This window comes from Saccopteryx bilineata, chromosome 3 (genome assembly GCF_036850765.1).
Source record: "Saccopteryx bilineata isolate mSacBil1 chromosome 3, mSacBil1_pri_phased_curated, whole genome shotgun sequence".
Lineage (NCBI taxonomy): Eukaryota > Metazoa > Chordata > Mammalia > Chiroptera > Emballonuridae > Saccopteryx > Saccopteryx bilineata.
In genome coordinates this window covers 209,018,563-209,043,065 of record NC_089492.1, presented here as the reverse complement: position 1 = coordinate 209,043,065, position 24,503 = coordinate 209,018,563, and the positions used below count along the sequence as shown (strand labels likewise).

General features: G+C 40.5%; 1 protein-coding gene across 3 annotated transcripts in view; it reads left to right on the top strand.

Annotated features, from left to right (window-relative positions):
• Positions 1 to 1,142: 1,142 nt before the first annotated feature.
• The window catches only part of ARHGAP29 (Rho GTPase activating protein 29), an 83,148-nt gene continuing 59,787 nt past the window's right edge, over positions 1,143 to 24,503 (top strand). The window contains exons 1-2 of one of the 3 annotated variants that reach the window (XM_066268710.1): positions 1,143 to 1,314; positions 22,860 to 23,094. In XM_066268710.1, the coding sequence (XP_066124807.1) occupies positions 22,890 to 23,094 (205 nt within the window). In that variant the 5' untranslated portion in view covers positions 1,143 to 1,314; positions 22,860 to 22,889. Of the gene's footprint in view, positions 1,315 to 16,407; positions 16,552 to 22,859; positions 23,095 to 24,503 lie in introns of those variants that run through there. The other 2 variants (XM_066268711.1, XM_066268712.1) reach the window with 2 other exon arrangements.

Genomic DNA, 24,503 nt, shown 5'->3' with positions numbered 1-24,503 from the left:
TCCTGAACTACTTTAACCAAAAACACTTATATATAAAAAAACAAGTTGATATATAAGGGCATTTCCTGGGACACTGTTAATAGAATTTGGTGGTGATGTTGCCCTTTATTCCTTCTTTTCTTTACCAAACACATGAGCCAGATGTTCCAGATATCAGATTTTTTATATTCATTTTTTTGCTCAGTTAATAATTGTATTTATTTAGCAAAAATGAACTGTTATCTTTCTCTGTTTTCAGATATATTCTTCCCAACTAAAAATAGAAGACTATGGCAGATTTCAATATATTTTGAGAAAAATGTTAAGGGGAGATTTATATAGACGTACTTTTCCAAATGCCCTTCCCATAGTATTACCCACTTACTCAGCTGATGCTTACAGAGTACCTGCTATGTTTCTGCGTAGATGACAAAAAGGGTATTCTTAGTAGAGTGATTGTGTTACAATATATACTCTATTCAAGAGAATTGCTATACTTTTTTTCCACATATGATGTGTGATCTAACCTTTAGATAAATGCTTTAATTTTGGTTGTTCATTTCCCTTACAGTGTTGATGAATTCTATTACTCAGGGAGCATTTAATGGCATGAAGCAAGTAACACAGTGAGGGGTACATGCATTCAACTAGTATTTATTGAGCAACTTCTATGAGTCAGGCACTGCATATAATAGCTGAGTAATTTAGTTTCTAAAAATGACAATCAGTATAAGACAGAAAAGAGTGGGGCAGTTTTAAAGTTAAGCACAATATATATTTTTGTTCATTAAGGGTATGGTAAGAAGGCAGACAAAACAAACTGAAGACCAGATTCCTGACTGGAAGGAATTCAAAGTGCCCACCGGAGAAATCTCCACTTAAACAACAAGGACAGAGGACCTGTTCCCTGCTGGGAAATGCAGGAGTTTCTCTCTCCTGTCCTGCAGCAAGCCAGGCTGGCAAAAAAGTCCAGCAATGGGGACAGTTGACTGGCTGGGGTACAGTTGACAGCCGGCTCCCTGCACGCCAGTGCCAGAAGCCGCCCCACCTGCTGCTGGGCTCCTGGCCCGCCCCCAGGAGCGCGGGCCAATGGGATGTGCTCAAGGGGCGGGGCGGGGCCGGTCGGGAGGAGCGAAGCGAGGGGAGGGGGCGGGGCGGCGGCGGCGGCGGTGGCCAGCGCGGTCGTGGCGGTAGCGGCAGGGGTGGTGGCCGCGTGCCCGGGCGTCCGCGGGTCTTGGGGGGATGGGGTCTGCGAGCTTCAGCCCTCGGCGGCGGCGGCGACGGCCGTGAGGTTGGGCGGGCGTCCGCGTCCGGGATGCGGGATGGAGCGCCACGGTGAGTGTGGGGCGGTGGAGCTCGCTTTGGCCGCGGCGGCTGCTGCTCCGGGCTGGGGTCATCCGTGGCGGCCGCCCGCGAGTGCGGTCCAAGGTCCAGGCCGCCCGCGCGGTGGCCCTGAGCTCCAGAGAGGATGTCGGCTGCAGTCTGCGCGGGGGGCCGGGGTCCTCCGGGCTCCTGGTCCTTCGGGGAGGGGTTCAACCCGAGCAATGGGTGCGCCGGGAGCGGCAGGAGCGGAGAAGTCGGGAGGGCGCGAGCGGTCGCCTCGCAGACACCGCCGACCCGGGATGGGTATCTCTAGTTGGGCGGCGCCGCCCGGGCCGCAGGGGAGAGTCTCGCGGGCGGACTTTCATGCCATCCCTGTTTCCCCGAGCTTCCTACAGCCCCGCTCCCTTTTCTGGCCACACGCCCTCGTCCGCCTCCATTCGGAATGCAGGGGCTCCTTTCCCTTTTCCCCCACTGGTTTCCTGTACTGAATCTCCACATTTGCCTCCTCTCTTGGGATCTTTTTGGGAAGTTTGTTGGCGTTTTCTGACATTTCCGTCCAACACATGCAAAGGCTTAGATAAAATAACAGACATCTCTTGTTTCATATTTACCTTTTCTTACCACATTTCACCTCACCTAGGCTCAGGCTGTTTGTCTTTAGCGGGGCCGTGAGGGAGGGGGGGTCTCTAAAGGTGGAAAAACACTCTCCTTCCCCTTCTATCCGAATGCCCCCCTCTAGTTTGTCCCTGTCACTCTCTCTATACTCTTCCCCTCCTACCCACCCCCTCTCTCTTCTTCCTGTAGCTGTTCCTTAACCAACCCCCACCACCCCTCACCACCCTGGACCCCCGCCTGTATTTGTCGTTTTCCAGCCTTGGCCCAAGGCTGTGTTTTGCAAAAGAGGAATTGAGTGGCGGAGAATTGCAGCTGCTACCCGAAGGGGAGAGGATCCCTGTGAGTTTGTTTCCACAGGATCATATGATCGAAACCTTCTGCTCAGGAACGGCTTTTCTTTGGCCGGAAGAGTAGCCAGGGTGCCCCCTTGCCTTTGAGCCCCTCTGACATGTCCAGGGTCTCTCGCTTTTTGACGACCACCCTTCATTAGAGACAAAAGCGAGGTTTCTCTACCACCACTCTCACCCCGTCCAAATTGAGTATCTGGATCCTTGTCCTATCTTCTCACCGCGAATCTTTTGGAAGAGTTAGAAGGTACTATTTTGTGGAAGTTCCAAGACCTCGCCCGGTAGAGCTCAAATAGGGAGCGTTTGGTTCAGTATTAACCTTTATCTTTCTTCTTCTGTTTTGGGAATTAGCTTCCCCTCCTTTAAAGTTTGGGGAAGGGGGTTTCCTCTTCATGAAAAAGAATTTTAAATTAGAGATAACAGTGAATATTTAGAATGAAAAAAGAAATCATAACAAATTACTACAGAGAGCCCTGGAGATTTAGATCTCTTTCTTCATAGTTCTTTAGACAGTTTACCAGAAATGCACACTTAGAAATGCTTCCAGATTGTAGGAACTGTGCAAGGGAGAAACTCAGACTCTTAAGCTTCATTAACTTTTATGGTACAAATAGCTTTAGTCTCCTGATTCTGAGAAGAGTTTAAGAGTGACCTTGAACAAAAGTGATAGGCCTGGTTAGAAAATGTTTTAGTCCCTAAATTGCCAGGAAATAGAACTTTGGCTGAAATGAAGAAAGCACTGTTAAGGAAATCTATGGTGGCTGGTCATTTCTGCTCTGCCTACCTCTAACAGAACATTCACCTAAATTATCAGTGCCTTCACTAGCTGCAAAGGCCCCTAACCAAGGAACTTGGACTTCTGCAACCACTGCTGTTGGTTCCAGGGGGTCAGTAGTATGTTGAACAAAGCTCATGCGCAGAAGGCACCATGGAAGGATTTGTTGGTGAGTCGTTTCAGCATTCACTCAATTTGGTGTGATCCCATTCTATGTTAGGGTCCAATAGAAGCTTCCAGTCTTTGAGTAGAAGTAAACAATTCTAAATAAATAGGGCCCAAGACGTAAAATCTTGGGTTATCCAAGAAATGTATGTTGAATGTCCTATGGGAAAGTAGAGGGATGATTTATTTTCAGTAGAGAGAATAAAAAGGCTTCTTAAAAGAGATCATATTTCATATGAGACTGAAGTTAAGTGAATGATTTTAATAAGCACAGACAGCAGAAGGTCTCTTTTGGCCAGAATTGCTGGTTATGTCTAATATATATCAGGATGTCACTGATCAGCTTCCATGATTCTGCTTTGAAGCCTATTTTGTGTGCTTCTTTGTAATTTCCTACCTCACCTCCATATGATGATGAGCCACAACACATAAAGAAAATAAAGACACATTCATGTGTAATGAAGCAAGGTGGTTTAAACGGAAGGTTAGGAACACGTTTTGGTATGATGAGGATTTTTCCCTTTCTGCTTTGTCTTTATTATTGCTCTAATAAGCAAAAGAACCATTTGATGAGACTGACTCCTGAGATAAGATGTTTGTTTTTTTTTTGCAAGGGAGAGACAGGAAGGGAGTGAGATGAGAAGCATCAACTCATAGTTGCAGCACTTATAATTTGTTCATTGATTGCTTCTCATAAGTGCCTTGACTGGTGCGGGATGGGGTGGGAGCTTCAGCCGAGCCATAGACCCCCTTGCTCAAGCCAATGACCTTGGGCTCAAGCCAGAGACCTTTTGGCTCAAGCCAGTGACCTTGGGATCATGTTGACTATCCCACATTCAAGCAGGTGAGCCTGTACTCAAGACATGAGCCTGTGCTCAAGCTGGAGACCTTGGGGTTTCAAACCTAGGACCTCAGTATCCCAGGTTGATGCTCTATCCGCTGCACCATTACCTGGTAGGCAAGAATTTTTCTTTTTCTTAAAAAATGTTCTCATATTTGTCACTGAGAAAGTTTTCAAATACCATGATCTTCCTTTCTTAGGAAAGAGATGGAAAATATTTTTTAAAGTATTAAGGAGGGAAGTTAATTTTGAGGTGCTATTCAGAAAGAACCTCCTATAAATTTTACTTAAAGTTTATCTAATATTCACTAGGCACCAGCATGATAACAGATTTTTATATACTTAGAGTGAATTTTGACAAATGTATACCCCCATATAATCACCACCATAGTAAAGATAAAGAACATTTCCATCACTCCACAAAGTTCCCTTATTTGGAACTCCTCTACCCACCACTATAATCCCTGTCCTGAGACAACTATTGATGATTTTTGTTACTAAAAGTTATGTTTCATCTTTTCTAGAATTTAATGTTAATGAAATCATTCAGTATATATTATTTTGTACCTGGTTTCTTTTGTTTAGTATAATGTGTTTGAGATACATCTATGGTTTTATTATATCATGGATATTTATTAAGTAGTATTCCATTATAAGACTGTATCACAATTTGTTTATCCATTTATGTGTTGCTGGACATTTAGGTTGTTTCCAAGGTTTTGACTATCATAAAAAAAGGATGTATATTTGTATACAAGTTTTTGGATGAATGTATGTTTTCATTTCAAAAGAGTAGAGTGATAGGTTGTATGATAAATGTATGTTCAACTGTATAAGAAACTGACAGGCTGTTTTTCAAAGTGGTTGTGTACCTAGCGTAGCAGTAATGTGTGAGAATTTTAGTTCCTCTGCATCGTGCCCCAAATTTGGTATTTCAGTCTAGCTGAAATTAAGAATTGTATGAGATATTTTGTGGCACTTTATTGTGGTTTAAATTTGCCTTTTCCTGATCCTAATGATATTGAGAATTATTTCATACGCTTATTACCCAGTTGTCTTCTTTTGTGAAGTGTCTGTTTATATCTTTTATTCATTAACTTATTGGCTTGTTTTTTTACTTTTGAGTTGTAAGTTTTTTTTGTTCTTTATTTTTGTTTTATTTATTTATTTATTTATTTATTTTAGGTGAGAGGAGGGGAGATAGTGAGGCAGACTCCCTCATGCGCCCTGACCAGGATCCACTTGGCAATGCCATCTAGGGATGATGCTCAAGTATTGAGCTATTTTTAACACCTGAGGCTGATGTGCTCTAATGGAGCTATCGTCAGTGCCAGGGTCACACCTGAGCCAATGGAGCTACAGGAGGGAAAGAGGAAGAAAAGGGGCAGAGGCAGCAGGGGCGAGAAGCAGATGGTCACTTCTCCTGTGTGCCCTGACTGGGAGTTGAACGGGATGTCCATGTGCCGAGCCAGTGCTCTATCCACTGAGCTACCAGCCAGGGCCAAGAGTTCTTGATATAATTTAGGATATAAATCCTTTGTCAGATACTTTCTTTCAATTTGTGGATTGTATTTCATTTATTAACAGTTGTCTTTCTCAGAGAAGTTTTAAATTTTGATGAAGTACAGTTTACCAATGTTTTCGTAATGGTTCTTGCTTTTTGTGTCTGAAAAATTGTTCCCTAGATTTTTTCCCCACATTTTCTTTTAGAAGAGGTTCTTCAAACTTTTTAAAAATGGACTAGATTGGCCCTGGCTGGTTGGCTCAGTGGTAGAGCATCAGCCTGGCGTGCGGAAGTCCCGGGTTTGATTCCTGGCCAGGGCACACAGGAGAGGCGCCCATCTGCTTCTCCACCCCTCCCCCTCTCCTTCCTCTCTGTCTCTCTCTTCCCCTCCTGCAGCCGAGGCTCCATCGGAGCAAAAGATGGCCCGGGCGCTGGGGATGGCTCCTTGGCCTCTGCCCCAGGTGCTAGAGTGGCTCTGGTCGCGACAGAGCAACGCCCCGGATGGGCAGAGCATCGCCCCCTGATGGGCATGCCAGGTGGATCCTGGTCAGGTGCATGCGGGAGTCTGTCTGACTGCCTCCCCATTTCCAGTTTCAGAAAAATACAAAAAAAAATAATAATAAAATAAAAATGGACTAGATTGCAAATATTTTAGGCTTACAGGCTATTGAAACTCAATTACTCAGCTCTACTGTCATATCTCAAAAGCAGTTATTAACAAAAGATTGGGCATGGCTGTGTTCCCACAAAACTTTTATTTATAAAAATAGGCAGCTGCAACCTCTGACTCCTGAATTTAAAATTGATAGTTTTAAGTTCTATCTTTAGGTCTGTGGTACATGTTGAGTTAATTTTAGGGTATGCTGTGAAATAAATTAAAGATCATTTTTTTCTCAAATGTATATCAAGTTATTTAGCTCCATTTGACTACCTATCTCCCACTGAATTACTTTGGCATGCCTTGAAAATCAATCCATTGTGTATATGTGGGTCTGTTTTTAGACTCTATCCTATTCTGTTGATCTGTGGCTCTCTTTCTACCGATACCACAGTCTTGACTACTGTAGCTTTATACTAAATTTTGAAATCAGGCAGTTTAGGTATTACAATATTGTTCTTTTTCGGCCCGGGCACTGGGGATGGCTCTGTGGCCTCTGCCTCAGGCGCTAGAATGGCTCTGGACGCAACAGAGCGACGCCCCAGAGGGGCAGGGCATGCCGGGTGGATCCCGGTTGGGTGCATGTGGGAGTCTGTCCGACTGCCTCCCCGTTTCCAGCTTCGGAAAAATGAAAAACAAACAAACAAAAAAAATTAACAATATTGTTCTTTTTCAAAATTGTTTTGGCTGTTTCGTATCTTTTACATATGCATGAACATTTTAGACTCAGCCTGTGAATTTCTAAAAAAAAATTCAGGAGGAATTGATTTGAGATTGCTTGAAACTACAGATGAAGTTGAGGGAAATTAAAGTCTTAACATTATGAATCTTCTAATCCATGAACATGGTATACTTGTTGATTTATTAAGTTCTTTAACTTTTACTAGTGTTTTGTAGTTCTAAATTTAGGATTTTGTATATGGTTAAATTTATTTCTAAAAACATTTGTTTTTTTATATTAAAGTAAAATGTTATTAGTTTCTATAATTGTATTGTCCAATTTGGTTTTTGATAGTATAGAAATAAAATGGATTATTCTACAGTGGCTTTGTATTCTGTGACCTCCATTCATTTATATGTCTTTGGATGTCAGTACAACCCCATCTCTAGTTTGACTAACTTATTTATAGGTTCCTTAGGAGTTTCTAGGCATTCAAACATATCAACTTGAAATAAAGTGTTAACTTTTTTCCTTTTGTCTGAATGTGTTTTATTATTTTTCTTCTTTTGTTAGACTGTTGGAGACCTTCAGTAACAATATTGGTCCTGATGTTAAAGGGAAAGTATTGTCTTTCATCTTATTAACTATGATGTTAGCTGTAGACTTTTGGTAGAAGCCTTTTATCAGGCTTCTACCAAAATAATTTCTTTAATTTGAAGAAATTATTTTCTATTTCTACATTGCTGATTGCTTTAATCATGAATGGATGCAGAATCTTGTCAGAGGCTTTTTCTGCATCTATTGAGATGATCACTTTTCTTTCTTCTTTCCATTGACTAATATACTAAGCTGCATTCCTGTCACAAACTCTTCTTGATCATATGTATATATCCTTTTTATATGTTGTTGGATTTGTATTTTTCTGAAGCTGGAAGCGGGAGAGACAGTAGACTCCCGCATGCGCCCAACCAGGATCCACCCGGCACACCCACCAGGGGCGATGCTCTGCCCCTCCAGGGCGTCGCTCTGCTGCGACCAGAGTCACTCTAGCGCCTGGGGCAGAGGCCAAGGAGCCATCCCCAGCGCCCGGGCCATCTTTGCTCCAATGGAGCCTTGGCTGCGGGAGGGGAAGAGAGAGACAGAGAGGAAGGAGGGGGGGGGGTAGAGAAGCAAATGGGCGCTTCTCCTATGTGCCCTGGCCGGGAATCGAACCTGGGTCCCCCGCATGCCAGGCCGACACTCTACCGCTGAGCCAACCGGCTAGGGCCTCTTTCCTTACTATTAATCAATCTAGCTAGATATCCATCTCTTTAAGTGACCTTTTAAAAGAACCAGCCTTTAGTGTCATTGATTTTTCTCTGTTAACTGTATCATTGATCTCTACTCTTACCATTGCTTCCTTCATTTTACTTATTTTGTGTTTGTTTTTCAAGCTTTTTTTTTCTCTATCTTATTAAAGTGCTAGCTTAGATCATTGATTTTTAGATCCTCCCTTTTATTTTTTACTGTGGTAATACATACATAAAAGATTTACCATTTCAACCACTTTTTAAGTATAAAGTTGGGGGGGCATTAAGTACATTCAATGGGGAATGGAGAGAGAGAGACAGAGAAAGAGGGAAGCATTCATCTGTTGTTCCACTTACCGTATTTTTCGCTCCATAAGACGCACCTAGGGTTTTAAGGAGGAAAATAAGAAAAAAAAATGTTGTGTAAGTATCACCACTATCCATCTCCAGAACTTTGCCATCATCTCAACTGCAATTCTTTTTTTAAACTTATTTTTTAATTATTGGGTTGACATGGTTCACCAAACCATATGGGTTTCAAGTGTACACCTGAATATAACACCATCTATACACCACATCATGCCCCCTCCCAACCTCAAGCAAAGTCTCTTTCTGCCACCATTTCTCTACCTTTTGCCTTTGAGATACAGAGGGAAGGGAGAGAGAGAGACAGAGAAAGAGGGAAGCATTCATCTGTTGTTCCACTTACCGTATTTTTCGCTCCATAAGACGCACCTAGGGTTTTAAGGAGGAAAATAAGAAAAAAAATATTCTGAACCAAATGGTATGCTAAAATATTTAATAAAATATACCACAATAATATTTCAACAATGTAAACTCAGCAACAGTATTAACAACCATTAGCACTGTTACTAACACATGAGAAGAGACTTTAATGTTCAAATACTCTTCTAGTTGTCCGGGAGTCAGCAGCAGCTAAAAAAAAAAAAAAAAAGGAACATTTGCTCCATAAGACTCATGGGCATTTCCCACTCCACTTTTGGGGAAAAAAAGTACGTCTTATGGAGCAAAAAATACCATAGTTGTACATTTGCTAGTTGCTTCCTGTATGTGTCCCCACTGGGGATTGAACTTTCAACCTTGGCATTTTGAGAGAGTGCCCTTACTGACTGAGCTAACTGGTCAGGGTTTGATTTTAGATCGTTCTTTTTAACAAAGCATCTAAAGCTGTATATTTCCCTAACCACTGCTTTTACTATGTAACTTACACATTTTGAAATGCATTTTTATTTGGTTCAAAATATTTTCAAATTTTCCTGTGGAAACTTGATACATGGATTATTTAGGGATTTCCCAATTATTTTATTGTTGTTTATTTCAAATTTAATTTTGTTTGGGTCAGAAAACATAACATTGTATGATTTCAATTCTTTTAAATTTATTAAGACTTATTGTATGATCCCATATATGGTCCATCATATATACATCATAGTAACTATTTTATGTATGTTTGAAAAGAATGTGCATTGCTGTTGCTGGATAGAAATTTTTATAAATGCCTATCAGGTCAAATTGGGTGATAATGTTGTTTAAATCTTCTAGGTCCTTATAGATTTTCTGTTATCTGTTCTATCAGTTAATGAGAAAAGATTGTTGAAATCTTATCATTGGATTTATCTGTTTTTTGTGACACTTTTGTTGGTTTTGCCTAATATGTTCTGGAGCTCTATCTTTAGGTGCATATATTTTTAGGATTATGTCTTTATAATGAATTGACTTATTTATCATTATGAAATGTTACTCTTTTCCTTAGTAAAACTCCTTCTCTGATATAATAGAACTATTTCTTCATTTTTATGATTAATATTTTTGCATGGTATATCTTCTTCTGTTGTTTTATTTTCATTCTATCCTTTTCTTTTATTTCAAGTCTGTTTCTTACAGTCAGTATATAGTTGGGTCTTTTTTTATCCAGTTGGACACTTTCTGCCTTTTCATAGGTGTGTTTAGAGCATATTTAATGTAATTATTGATATGACTGGATTTAAGTCTATCATCTTGCTCTTTTTTTTTTTTTTTTTTTCATTTTTCTGAAGCTGGAAACAGGGAGAGACAGTCAGACAGACTCCCACATGCGCCCGACCGGGATCCACCCGGCACGCCCACCATGGGGCTACGCTCTGCCCACCAGGGGGCGATGCTCTGCCCATCCTGGGCGTCGCCATGTTGCGACCAGAGTCACTCCAGCGCCTGAGGCAGAGGCCACAGAGCCATCCCCAGCGCCCGGGCCATCTTTGCTCCAATGGAGCCTTGGCTGCGGGAGGGGAAGAGAGAGACAGAGAGGAAAGCGCGGCGGAGGGGTGGAGAAGCAAATGGGCGCTTCTCCTGTGTGCCCTGGCCAGGAATCGAACCCTGGTCCTCCGCACGCTAGGCCGACGCTCTACCGCTGAGCCAACCGGCCAGGGCGCTCTTTGTTTTTAATTAGTCTCATCTGTTTTTTGTTTCTTTTTCTGCTTTTGGATTGATTAGTTTTTTGACATTCCACTTATGTCCACTATTGGTACCTCTGAAGATTTTAATATATATATTTCTACTTATTATACTATACCTTCAAATAATAAGCTATTTCACATGTAATGTAAGGACCTTGTTGTATACTTTCCTTTCCCTCCTCTCTTTGTACTATTGTCATACATTTCATTTCTGTATACATCTTCAGTGTCTCAACACATTATTACTTTTATTTTAAATTAAAATTTTTTAAAGAAATTTACAAAATGAGCGTATTTTGAAGTTTCATTTGGGTAAGTTTAGAATGCTAATTTTATTAGGACTGCGTTGGATGTATTACTAACTCACGTTTCTGGGATCTCTCCTTGAGTCGGCAGGTCTTTCTCTACCCTGGCTGATGAAAACTTAGGTCTCCCAACCCTGTGGGAACTATCGGAAGTGTCCTGCTACAGTTCCCTGAAATTCTGTGCCCATCCTTATGGAGTTTCACCTTACATATGTGCAGCTTTATATTCAGCAAGAGAATTAAGGAATTGCCTATGCAAATTTCTGAAGTCTTCCTTCCTCTCTGTTACTCTTGTCCTACGGATTCCAGCTGCCCCCCACCCCCACCCTCCCTGAACTGTGATCCCTGTTTTCTTTCTTTCTTTTTTTTTTTTTTCTTTTGTATTTTTCTGATGCTGGAAACGGGGAGAGACAGTCAGACAGACTCCCGCATGCGCCCTACCGGGATCCACCCGGCACGCCCACCAGGGGCGAAGCTCTGCCCACCAGGGGGGGCGATGCTCTGCCCCTCTGGGGCGTCGCTCTGTTGCGACCAGAGCCACTCTAGCGCCTGGGGCAGAGGCCAAGGAGCCATCCCCAGCGCCGGGGCCATCTTTGCTCCAGTGGAGCCTTGGCTATGGGAGGGGAAGAGAGAGACAGAGAGGAAGGAGAGAGGAGGGGTGGAGAAGCAGATGGGTGCTTCTCCTGTGTGCCCTGGCTGGAATCGAACTCGGGACTTCTGCACGCCAGGCCGACGCTCTACCACTGAGCCAACCGGCCAGGGCTGATCCCTGTTTTCTTAACTCAGTAAGAGTACAATGCTTTGCTTGGCTTCCCCCTTCCTGTGTCATGTTCTAATGTGCCTCCAGGCACAAAGTTGGGGTGATTGTAGAGTAACTTCATTTGTTTGTGATTGTTCTCTCAAGGATCACAGCTTTATGCTATCTGTAGGACAGTTTCTGCAGACAGTATAGAAGTGCAAGTTTGATCTCATTTATTCTTGCATTTGACACACCTAAAATTTTAAGGCTTTTTAAATCTATAGGTTTTTTTGACATCTTTTCCTTGAAATTTGTTTAGTATATTGTGTTGTTTGCTCTATAAAATAGTTGAGTCTAGCTTGACCAGGCAGTGGCGCAGTGGATAGAGCGTCGGACTGGGATGAGGAGGACTCAGGTTTGAGACCCTGAGGTCACCAGCTTGAGCACGGGTTCATCTGGTTTGAGCAAAGCTCACCAGCTTGGACCCAAGGTCCCTGGCTTGAGCAAGGGGTTTACTCGGTCTGCTGAAGGCACACATGAGAAAGCAATCAATGAACAACTAAGGTGTTGCAATGAAAAACTGATGATTGATGCTTCTCATCTCTCTCTGTTCCTGTCTGTCTATCCCTTTCTCTGACTCTCCTTCTGTCTCTGTAAAAAAAGAAAAAAGAAAAAAAAAAGGCTGCTCTAGATTTTGCTAAATGCATCCTGCACTGTAATTTAACATGTTCTTCTGTCCTCTGTATTGCTTGTAGAATAGGAATTGAATCTAGAGCAAGGTTTTTTTCAACCTTGACACTCATGTCCATTTTTGACCAGGTAATTATTTGGTAGGAATTGGGAGGGGGGAAGGGGGGGGGGGTGCTCTCCTGTACCTGTAGGATATTTAGCAGCATCCCTGGCGTATATCCACTAGATGTCAGTACAACCTCTTCCCAGTTGCGACAACCAAAAATGTCTCCAGACATTGTAAGATGTTTTTAGACCCATGTTCTGTTACGAAAAGTAGGCTACCTAAACTATAGAATCAACTTCAGGAACATGAAGACAGCTGTCTAGCAAAAATAACAATACTGTGTTAACACAGCAGAGAACACATGAAAAAGAGTTTAACAATATGTTAGTTATTCACAGAATGGCTGACTCAAAAGCAATATTATAGAGGATGTGAATTTCTGTTTGAGAAGGAAAAAATACTAGTGACAATAATAATGTAAAATGGTAAAAACACAAGTAGTTTCTTTTCAATTATATAATTCTTCAGTCAATGTTTTTCCTGCAACTTGTTGAACAATATTTTAAGATGTTGAAATCCTACAATAGCCTGACCTGTGGTGGCGCAGTGGATAAAGCGTCGACCTGGAAATGCTGAGGTCGCTGGTTCAAAACCCTGGGCTTGCCTGGTCAAGGCACATATGGGAGTTGATGCTTCCAGCTCCTCCCCCCCTTCTCTCTCTCTGTCTCTCTCTCTGTCTCTCTCTGTCTGTCTCTCCCTCTCCTCTCTAAAATGAATAAATAAAAATAAATAAATAAATAATTAAAAAAAAAAAAAAAAGAAATCCTACAATAGATGTACAGATGATTTTACTTTTTTTTAACATTTACTGTTTATTTATAAACCCAGAATTTTGGACTTGCAAAAAGGTATTGTTTCAATAAGATATTTTTCATACTTGAAACTTTTATAACATTACTTTAAACAAAATGCAAGTGGGGGATTAATAAAATAACACTATTAATTTAAATGTGAATTACTATTTTTTCAAATGTTTCCAAATGTTATTATCCTCCTTACTAAGGAAGAAGGTTAGAGGAGATAGCAGAAGACATATTTTAAAAAAGATTTAAGAGGAAGATTGGGATTGAGAAACTTGGCAAAGTTTTCCTCAGATAACTTTACCTATAATTTAACCATCTAGTGTTCATTGAAGATCCACTCTGCGTTAGGTCCTATGCACAATAGTTGTCTGTTTTGAGATGGTTTAGCTGTAGATCTGGTGGAAGGGTTTTGAAATTAAGCCATACAGTTCAGAGGGGCAGACTTTTCTCCATTAAACTCCCTGAGAGTTGCCCTGCCACATTGTCCTCCTTGGCCTTCAGAATCTTTTCCTCCCTCCCCATTGGTGGTGTCCTCCAGTTTAGTCAGCAGTGGTTTCAATGGTGAGTGTCTGTGCTGCATCATTCTCCTCAAATCAAGAACACTTGGATGCTAGGTATCTCCAGTATTTCTAGTGCTTTTACAGTTGGTTTAAGGCTTAATGGGTGAGTTTTTAAAAATCAGGTCTGCAGTATAATTGTAGAGGCCAGGTAATCAAGGAGCGTGGGGTTCTCATTTATCTTTTTCAGGTAACAGTGCAGAGGCCTAATTGTCTTCACTTCCCTAGAATTATTGGAGTGTGAGAAGTGTCCCTCTTCCCTTTCTGTTAGTGGGCAGTCACTCGTTATCATTTCTCTTTGTCTCTCTTACCTTTCTTGTTCTGTTTCCATCTTATTTTCTCTTTCTCTGCCTCCACTTGACTGTGCATTTTCTTGGTCTTCTTTCCTCTGTTTTACTTGCCTCTCCACAATTGTTTCTGGCCTTCTCACATCTCTGTCTGTTTCACTGGTTTTTCTCTCCCTTCTTCCTCCGTGCTCCTTTCTGTCTCATCACACCACCACCTCTACCCCACATACCCTTTCTTTCTGTCAGGACCTTGTTCAAAGCATTGTCAATGACACTGCCAGATCCACTTTAATAAGGAACAAAATCATAGTGGATAAGATAGCACAAAACAATATATTTTAAAATAGATATAAAGGGGTGTTTCAGGTTGAGTGACTTTAATGTATTTCTTCTCAAAAACCTTGTTTATGATTTAATCAGGGTTGCACTGTCTCCCAGCTCCACTCCCCTTTTGGCCTGGGATCTCCTAATGTCTCCTCTTAATAGTTTGAGTTCAGGGCATTATCAGTTTCCATGGTGAGAGTCCATGGTGCATTTTTCTTTTTAAGTGTAATTGGAAGGACAGTTTGCTTTTGAGGTTTCTGAGTATCTGTGGCATGTCCTTGGTACTGTTGTGTTTGGGGTTTGAAGGGGTAAATTTGTGTAAGTTGAGTCTAAGAAATTCAATGTGGAGCTAAAGTAACCAAGGAGCTGAGCATTTTCACATTTCTCTTTCTCAAGTAGTATTTGAAGGGCCCAAATTTGCTTTATTTCCCCAGCATTGTTTTTCCTGTGAGAGTTCAAAGATCTGAGAGATGTTCCTCTTCTGTCTGTTTTTTTGTTGTTGTTGTTTGTTTTTACAGAGACAGAGAGAGAGAGTCAGAGGGATAGATAGGGACAGACAGGAACGGAGAGAGATGAGAAGCATCAATCATCAGTTTTTCGTTGTGACACCTTAGTTGTTCATTGATTGCTTTCTCACATGTGCCCAAGCTGGTGAGCTTTTGCTCAAACCAGATGAGCCCTCGCTCAAGATGACCTCGGGGTCTCGAACCTGGGTCTTCCGCACCCCAGTCTGACACTCTATCCACTGCGCCGCTGCCTGGTCAGGCTCTCTTCTCTTTTGTCAATGAGTATTCTCTCCTTCTCTCACTACTTCACTAGTGGCTCTGTCATGCTCACTTCCTTTTTCAAGTGTCTCTGTAAGTTAGGTAGTCTTTCCTTCTCTTATTTCTCATTCTTATTTTCTTTCTGCCTGCAGTTGTTTCTGCCTTCCTTGGTGTTGCCTCTCCCAATGCAGCCTCATTTTCTTTCAGACTTCTCCTCCTCACACTTTGTATCTTTTTCTGCTTTCTCCCATGTGTGATCATTTTTCTATCTGCCTCCACCATCATCCAGTCACCCTCCCTCCCCATGTGCCCTGTTTCTCCATCAGTTCTTTCTGAATGTTCCAGCACTGAGAGATTAATGACACCGCTTGTTCCAGTGAATAGTATGATATGGGCGCTTATGTACTTTTAGTCCCCACTGCTTTCTTTAATTATTTTATGTTTCAAAGACATTTTTCTTTTCCGAGCAAGTTTGAGAGCACAGTTGAAGAAGAATATTGCTCTGAGCCAGCGATTTTCAACCGGTGTGCTGCAATAATTTTTAAAACATGCACTACCTATTTAGTCAGGGGCACTGACCTCTTAGATTGTCAAATTAAAAAAAATGACAACAGCCAACAAGTCATATAGTGTGAACGAATCAAAATTATCCTATATTTTGTTATAAGGGGAAAAAATTATGTTTTGGTGTGCCAGAGAATTTCAGAAATTAGTTTAAGCGTGCCATGAGATGAAAAGGATTGAAAATCGCTACTCTAAGTGGATAGTATTCCCCTCTACAGAGGTCAGAGTAGTTGGCTGGTTTTGTGGTAGTTCATTTTTCTGAAAAGGAGTTGAGCCCCCAGGCCTGTATTACACTTTACCTGTGTGGGGTCCTGTTTTTGTTTTCTTAAAGGATTTGAAGAGGGAGAAACAACATGGTCCAAATATGTACCTTATAAAAAATGTGGATTGCTCTTCTTGAGAAACTCCCATTAGCCAGATAAAGTCATCAGGTGACTTGTTCCGAAGGTTGGCTCCGCCCAGTGTGCCGCAAGCCTCACAGATCCTGAGAAATTGGCTCCAGTCTGCGGGCCTGGGTGCAGCTGACATCCCTGTCCTGAGCGGGAGAGCTAGGCGCCAGCCCCGCCCCCTGGGCGCGCGGGCCAATCGGCTGGCTCTGGGGGCGCGGGGCGAGTCTGGGAGGGAGGAGCGAGGCCAGGGGGCGGGGCGGCGGCGGTCAGCGCGGTCGAGGCGGCTAGTTGGCCGGGCGTCCGCGGATCGTGGGAGATGGGTGCGACGAGTTCCAGCCCGCGGCGGCGGCGGCGACGGCGGCCGTGAGTGCTGAGCGGACGTCCACGTCCGGAACGCGGGATGGAGCGCCACGGTGAGTGTGGGGCGGCGGCCGCACCCCGGGGCTGGCGTCACCCGCGGCAGCTGCCCGCGAGCTGCGGTCAAGGGTCCGGGCGGCCCACGCGGTGGCGCGGGCGGAGTGGCTGCGTTCTGTGCTGGAGGCTGGGCCTGGGTCCTCGGGTTCTTCGGAGAGAAGTCGGCCCGGACAAGGGCTCTTGGGGCGCGCGACTCCAGGAGCGGGGGGTCCAGAACGGCGCAAGCGGTGACCCGGAGAGGATGGTGACGCCGGTAATAAAAGTAAACACAGCAGGTCTTACCGTCTCCGTCGTGTTTGAAGAGCGTTGTACTTTTAACTTCTTTAATCCTCATGACAGGTCCGAGATTACTTCACTCGTGTCTCACACGGGGAAACAGGCTAAAACCTGCCGGAATACACAGACTAGTAACTGACAGAGTGCGGATTTAAAGCCGGGCGGGTTTTTCTTGGGAGTCTGTGCTTGTGACCGTTACAGTCTGGTCGCTTCTGACCCGTCCGGCTCCCACCTGCCCTGACAGTCCTCACTTCCACTGGGTCTCACTCCTGGGATATTTAGGGTTTCCGTGGTGCATTGTTTTCCTTGTCTGTCTTCGGAGCGGTGTTTCGTTCTGTCTCAGTGGTTCTACTCAATTCCATTGTGGATGTGTGGAGTCTTGACGGTATTTTGTTTGTTTTAATTTTTTTTGACGGATGAGCTCAAATATGAGACCTTTCAAGCTGGAGACCTAGTGACTGAGGAGCCTCATGTTAGTCTTTTTTTTTTTTTTTTTTTTTCTTTTCATTTTTCTGAAGCTGGAAACAGGGAGAGACAGTCAGACTCCCGCATGCGCCCGACCGAGATCCACCCGGCACGCCCACCAGGGGCGACGCTCTGCCCACCAGGGGGCGATGCTCTGCCCACCCTGGGCGTCGCCATGTTGCGACCAGAGCCACTGTAGCGCCTGGGGCAGAGGCCACAGAGCCATCCCTAGCGCCTGGGCCATCCTTGCTCCAATGGAGCCTTGGCTGCGGGAGGGGAAGAGAGAGACAGAGAGGAAAGCGCGGCGGAGGGGTGGAGAAGCAAATGGGCGCTTCTCCTGTGTGCCCTGGCCGGGAATCGAACCCGGGTCCTCCGCACGCTAGGCCGAAGCTCTACCGCTGAGCCAACCCGGCCAGGGCATGTTAGTCTTTTTTAAAACTCTCTTTCTCAAGAAGGAATTGGCCTCGTACCTTTTCGGAGGACAGGGCTGTTAGCTGCTAAAGGAGGGAGCTGAGTGACCCTTCCGCTTTCTCCTGCTGTCTTCGTGAAGGTATCTCATCCATCACAATCAATTTTCACCACCCCTTTTGCTCCATTCTCCCATTATGTTTTTAAAACCTCGGATGGAGAACATACTCTTTGGCATTGGTTAGCTGGTTAAGGGAGAGCCCTGCCTGCCAGGAATGCTCGACATTCTGGAGGCGTGGGAGGTTGTGTAGCTTTCTCTTTTTTAAATGTGCTGGGTTCTAACTGCACAGGAATGAAGTGTATGTGCATTGCATGCCTTTCTTTAGAAATTACAATTGTTTGCATATTATTATTAAAAATTTTGTCATGCCCCTATTCTCTATTTCTGTAAAGTTTTTTGAAAATATAATCAAATACCTTAAAGAACTCCAGAATGAATTTTTCTGATTTATTTGCCATTTTAAAGTAGATTTTTACCAAATTGTGCTGAACTAGCAGATTTCTGAAATAACTGGCAGGTTTTTTTCCTGAGATAGAAAGAGTAACAGATATTTGGGGCTGTTTTGTACTTGAATTAATCCACTGCCTAAAATGAAAATATTTCTTTGGTAATACATTTGGCTGGGAAGGTACACGGGCATGGGGCATTAATAGCACAGGCTACTGAAGCCTTGGAAGAGCCATATTCCAGGGTACTGGAAGTTAGTGTTCACATTTCTAATGCACACATGACTTAGAAGTTAGAACATAACAGAGAAAGTAGTTTTGCCCAGTAATTTTCTGTTTTCTACAAAATTTTCTGAGAAGTGGATCAAACACATTTGTTGAAGTTGAAAGCGATGCATGAGAATTAGGAGAGTTTCACAAATATTTTGTTCAACAGTATTTGCACAGCTCAGACTTCACTTGGAAGTGGTTTAGTAGGTTTCCATGAAGTCAATTAAGTTTCTGGAATTGTCCCTAGTCCTATTTTTTTTGCTCACAGTCTATAGATATATTGTACTGAAGCCACATGTTGTTCGTTACTTCTGTTAAAAGAGTCTCCCACAATAAAGCACTACTTGTGATAGTGACTAACAGTTATTGAGTCCTCTTGAGGAGCCAGGCTCTGTGCTAAGTACTTTCCATATTATTACCTCATTTAATTAAATTGCCAGTTACAGTCGGTTGCTAACTACATTGTATGTTACACCAAGGAGAGTATGTTCATCTTGGGACATGGGAAAGTAGTATGAATGATCCTGGAAAGTGTATATTCTCCAGACTTTCTCCTTATCGTAGTTCAGTTTTATATAAGCTTGAAAAACTTTGTTATTTTTTTCACCTGTACCATTTTTAAGTTTGAAATATGAAAAGTAGTAAAGTGTATATAACAAAATTAGTACATTACCATAATGCTGACTAGAATTAAAGTATAAACCTTTTTAGTTCTTACTTTCTTCACTGTTTCTTGTTCTGTTTTTTGTTTGCTTATTTGTTTACAGATTTTTTAAGTTTTGACTAAAAATGTTTAAGCAGTTTTGAAACACTTTAGAACTTTGGGTTACTAATATTACACTTGTTAAAGTGAATTATTTTGTTGAGATAGGTGAATTGTTTTATTTGTAACTTGTGATATGTCCTTAATTTTTATAACTACCTTTTCACCAGTGACAATGACCAATTAATTCTGTAAGTCATTAAACTAAAAGCAGCTAAAATTAATGAGAATGACTTCATTAAGTAAGCTGCAAAAGTGGTAAGTTAGGTTAATAGTCTTTTCTCAATTAGTAATTTGTAAGAGAGTGCCAAAATAAGACACTAGAGTGTTTTGGGGTTTTTTGTTTTTGTTGGGGAGACTTAGGCATAATAATAGTGCTTTAAAAGTGGTGCTGTGATTGTTTTATTTATTTATTAAAAAAAATTTTTTTCTTTGTTTTGAGAGAGAGAAGTGTCAACTTGTTCCATTTAGTTGTTCATTTAGTTGTGTGCTCATTTGTCCCTGACCAGGGATTGAACCTGTGACCTCAGTGCGCCAGGAGGACATTATCCACTGAGTTTCCTGGCCAGGGCCGTGCTACATTCATTTTAGAAGTTATATACACATTTAAGGATTAATGTTAGGTTTAAACTAGTTTAAATGTAAAAATTACGTTCTCAAATTATCAGAAATTAATAAGATTATTCAATAAAGGAACTTTAAAACCTATTAGAGAAATGTTCAGACACCTTTAATAATCAGAGGCAGAGAAACAGTAATAGAAATCCAACTTTGATTTCAATTTTAAGTAATCTTGCCTTTACTCAATCTCATTTTTTTTGTATTGTTTTGAAAGACTGTTTTAGAGATAGATTTTTAAAAACCATTGATATTTTCCATTCAAAACACTCGAACAATCTGGAGTTAATCATTTTTGTTTCTATAAAAATTAATTAAAACTTTATAAAATTTATAAGCTCATTATTCATTCTTTGAATATTTGTGAGTAATTCATCCCTAGTATGCTACATACTGTGAACAGAAAACAAATGATTAGCAAACAAATGTGGTCTTCATTTCTTTGAAATTATCATCTAGATTGGAAGACATATAAAGTTCATGAAAAGTATAAGATACTATAAAGCAGTGGTCCCCAACCTTTTTTGGGCCATGTACCAGTTTAATATTAGAAAATATTTTCACGGACCGGCCTTTAGGGTGGGACGGATAAGTGCACAAAATAAAATTATGCATAAAAACTGTGGTATTTTAAAATTATTGAACAATTTTAATATATAATTGTCGAACTTACGAGACAAGTGTCAAGAGTGAGTCTTAGACGGATGTAACAGAGGGAATCTGGTCGTTTTTTAAAAAATAAAACATCGTTCAGACTTAAATATAAATAAAATGGAAATAATGTAAGTTATTTATTCTTTCTCTGTGGACCGGTACCAAATGGTCCACGGACCGGTACCGGTCCGCGGCCTGGGGGTTGGGGACCACTGCTATAAAGCATCTAATAGGAGATTCTGCTCTAGGTTGGTGGTGGTTATGGGGACAGAGGTGGTCCAGGAAGTTTTCTTTGAGGAAGTGATCTTTGAACTGAGATTAGAATGAATAAACAAAGGGAAAGTAGTAGTCCAGGCCAATAGGAACTGTGTAGAGATAGGACCCTTAGTTGAACAGTCAATGTTTTTCAAGTTATAGGGTCATGAACCCATTGAGTATAAATCAATTTGGTGGGTTGCAGCCAGCATTTTTAAAAGTGAAATGGGATAGGATATAAATTATCTGAGTATAGCACCTGGCTCCTTGGCTGGAGTCTGTTTTGTGTTTTATGCATTCCTACACATAACACCACACATAAACATAACATACTTAATACACATACTGGCCCATGATACGAAATTATTTCCTACTGTGGGTCACAGCAAACAATGTTGGAAGAATGAGAAGCAGGTGTGTGTGGCAGGAGTGTTGAGAGTATTGACTAGGAATCTTGACTAAAGAGGATATTGCAGAGGTAGGTAGGAGCCAGATCTCAGGTCTTATAGTGCACGATAGCTTCTTTCTTGTCCTTTGGAAGAGTTTTGAGTAGAGAAATGACACAATGGGATTCATGTTTTGAAAAGTGGACTCAGTACTTTTGAGTGAGACAAGAATGATTTGGAGAGATCATTAGGAAAATAGTAACAATAGCTCAGACAAATAAATGATAGTAAATCACCTAGAGTGGTAGTAAACATAGAAATGAATTAACTAAAGAGCAGTAGATTAGGAAGAAAAAATGTTTATAGAGTTAGGTGAGATATAGGAAGGAGTAAATGATACGATAATATATCTTACATGTGAACTGGAAATGAATATTACATAAAACTTTCTACTGTGAATTTTAAGAAGGTCTTAGTAATTTTACCATTTTGAAAGGATCCAAATATTCAAGGCAGAATATTTGAAAAATATTTTAATGATGATGTTTGAGCTAATTTAATTCCATAAGTCATTTCTTTTTTGATTTCAAGAGATGCAAACAACATTAGGACTTTATCTTCTGAAAAGGTAAAATATAAATGTGAACAAAGATTTTCTTGAGTTTCAACTATGTGTCAGAATTGGGCATTTTAACATAATGAAGTCTGTTAATTTTTGGTTCCCTTTAATCCTCATACACAGCCTGTAAGCAAATTGTACAGGTCACACGTTTAAAAAAATAAGGAGCCAGGATTCAAACCTAAATTGTTCTCATTCCAGGTTGTGTTTTTACTATACGATCCTGAAATTACCAAAAAATGTGCCCCGATAATCATACATTTATTTGTTTAACCATTGTGGGTGTGTCAGATTAGTGGACACCCTGAGAACTTGTTTTCAACAAAGAAATATTCTTGCTGAAACTTGATAACCTAGATTTTATCTGTTCATCATATGTGTGTTCATGTACACATGTGTGTATGCTTTATTACTGAGAACTAAATATAACTGAACATGTATATGTTAGGTGGACACTTCTATACCATTAACTCTTTTAATGCTTACAATAATCTCAAGAGGTAGGTGTTGTTAGGATGTATTCCCATTTTATAAATGACATGCACACCAAAGTAGAGAGATGATTACCAGCTTGTCAGGTCACACACCGTAAGTGATGGAGAGGGATTTTAAAAACTAGTCTTTCTTTTTTCAAAGCTCATATTTCATCTTTATTTTTGAAAGTGATGTAATGAGGGAGAATTCCTTCCACTAAGTGACAGTTCAGGAAAACTTTTACAGATTACAAAAATTCTGTACCCTCAGAGTTAAGAACATGGATTTTGGTGACAAGGCAAATCTGAGTTTAAGTACCAGTTCATCATTTATCAGCTAAGAGCTTAGACAAATTATTTAACCTCCAAACATCAAGTTTATTAACTTGTAAAATGAAGAGAATAGTAGTTTGCATATCATAAAGTATTAAGATTACTGGTATGTAGTAAATGGAAGCTGATACTGTTAGTAGTAGTACAGTACAGCGTTTCATGTGGTAGTCAATTTTAATAAAATACTGAGGTGGGCTATGGTCTATTTATGAAAAACTAGTAGTATGTTCCCCTGGTTGATGTAGTATTTGTTTTTCTCTTTTTTTCTCACCCCTTTAAGGATTTCAGTTTTTCTGACTTAAATGAAAGGATGATTGCTCACAAACAGAAAAAGACAAAGAAAAAACGTGTTTTGTCATCAGGCCAGCTCTCTACTGATGTTACAACTTCTGAAATGGGGCTCAAGTCTTTAAGTTCCAACTCTGTTTTTGATCCGGATTACATCAAGGAGTTGGTGAATGATACCAGGAAGTTCTCCCATATGCTATTATATTTGAAAGAAGCTATTTTTTCAGGTTTGTCAACTATTTTCTCTTAGCACTCTTACTGGATAGTTTGTAAAGTTTTTAAATGCCAACCTAGTTACAGATAAGTATATACACAGTGGTAGAAAAAGGATATCCTCCTGTAGTTATTTTATGCCTCCCCCCAAAAATTTGTTGTTTACAAACATTTCATAATCTATTTTATATAATCTATTATATTTTATATAATCTATTTTATAATCAGATCCAGTGCAGTACATTATAGGAACTTCAGTAAGTGTGAGGAAAAAATATAAAAAGCAAAAATAGGTCTTTGGTTCTTAGCAGTTAGGCCCATTTGACATAGGGATATTTTAGATCATTGGAATTTTATACTTCTTAATGGTTAACAGTGCATTGATTGGTCTTTAATAAGCAGACTTATGTTTATAGTTTACATTGTTGGTTTTCTATATTGTTCCTAAAACCTAATCTAAAAATGACTGCATTTGAGAACATTTTTTAAAAAAAATCAAACAATTCTGTTTTGCTGTTCTTTAGTGTGCTTCGTCAGCTAAGGGATAATTACAAAATTTATTCTGTCTTGTTAGATATGGGTAGTGGAGCAAAAGATTTGATTCTTCAGAGATAAGTAGTTATACACATCTATACTCCCTGACTTGCTCTGAGTACCTAAGTCTTTCAACTTTTATTGCATCTTTTATATGCTAATTTGATGGCAGTGATAATAAAAATACAGCTTTTTTATTTTTCTGATGAGTAGCACTTCATTTCTGTATTCATAAATGGTTTGTCTGGATGTGGAAAATGAAGATACCTGGTATTACCTACATGTGACCTCCAGGTGTTTCATAGACATTTCTAAAGATTCCAATAAATATTTTCTGTGTATGTAAGTTTAATATTCATTTTTTGATAAACAAACTAAAGCCATATCTTGTTTTAAATACTGCTTTTAAGAGTTTATTCTATCCTAACTCTAATTTTTCAGATTGAAATGCCCAAAATACTGGACTTGAAATGTAGCCTCAAAATTTTAGTGTTTGAATTTTCCTTAAAACAACAATTACATGAGCCATTCTTTTGAGACTATAAGTATATGCATATATATTTTTATATGACTTTTATTTGTGAGTAGGCAGTTGAGAAATTAGGAAGAAAGAGGATTGAAAGCTGATCCTAAGTGGAAAAAAAAAGAAAAATGGTAATATATATAAGATAGCCAAAGGAGTCTACCCCTTGAGATGAAAGTATGTGTATGGAAATATATTTTTCATGGTAATTTAATATTAAAAAACTGTAAGGATATTATCCTTCTAATAAGAAAACTAGTACTTCAAAATTTTAAATACTTGATCATATTGCTAATAATAAAAAATCTTGCCATTTATGGCTGGTAAATTAATAAAAAATGTAAAAATCGTCTTTTTGGATAACCA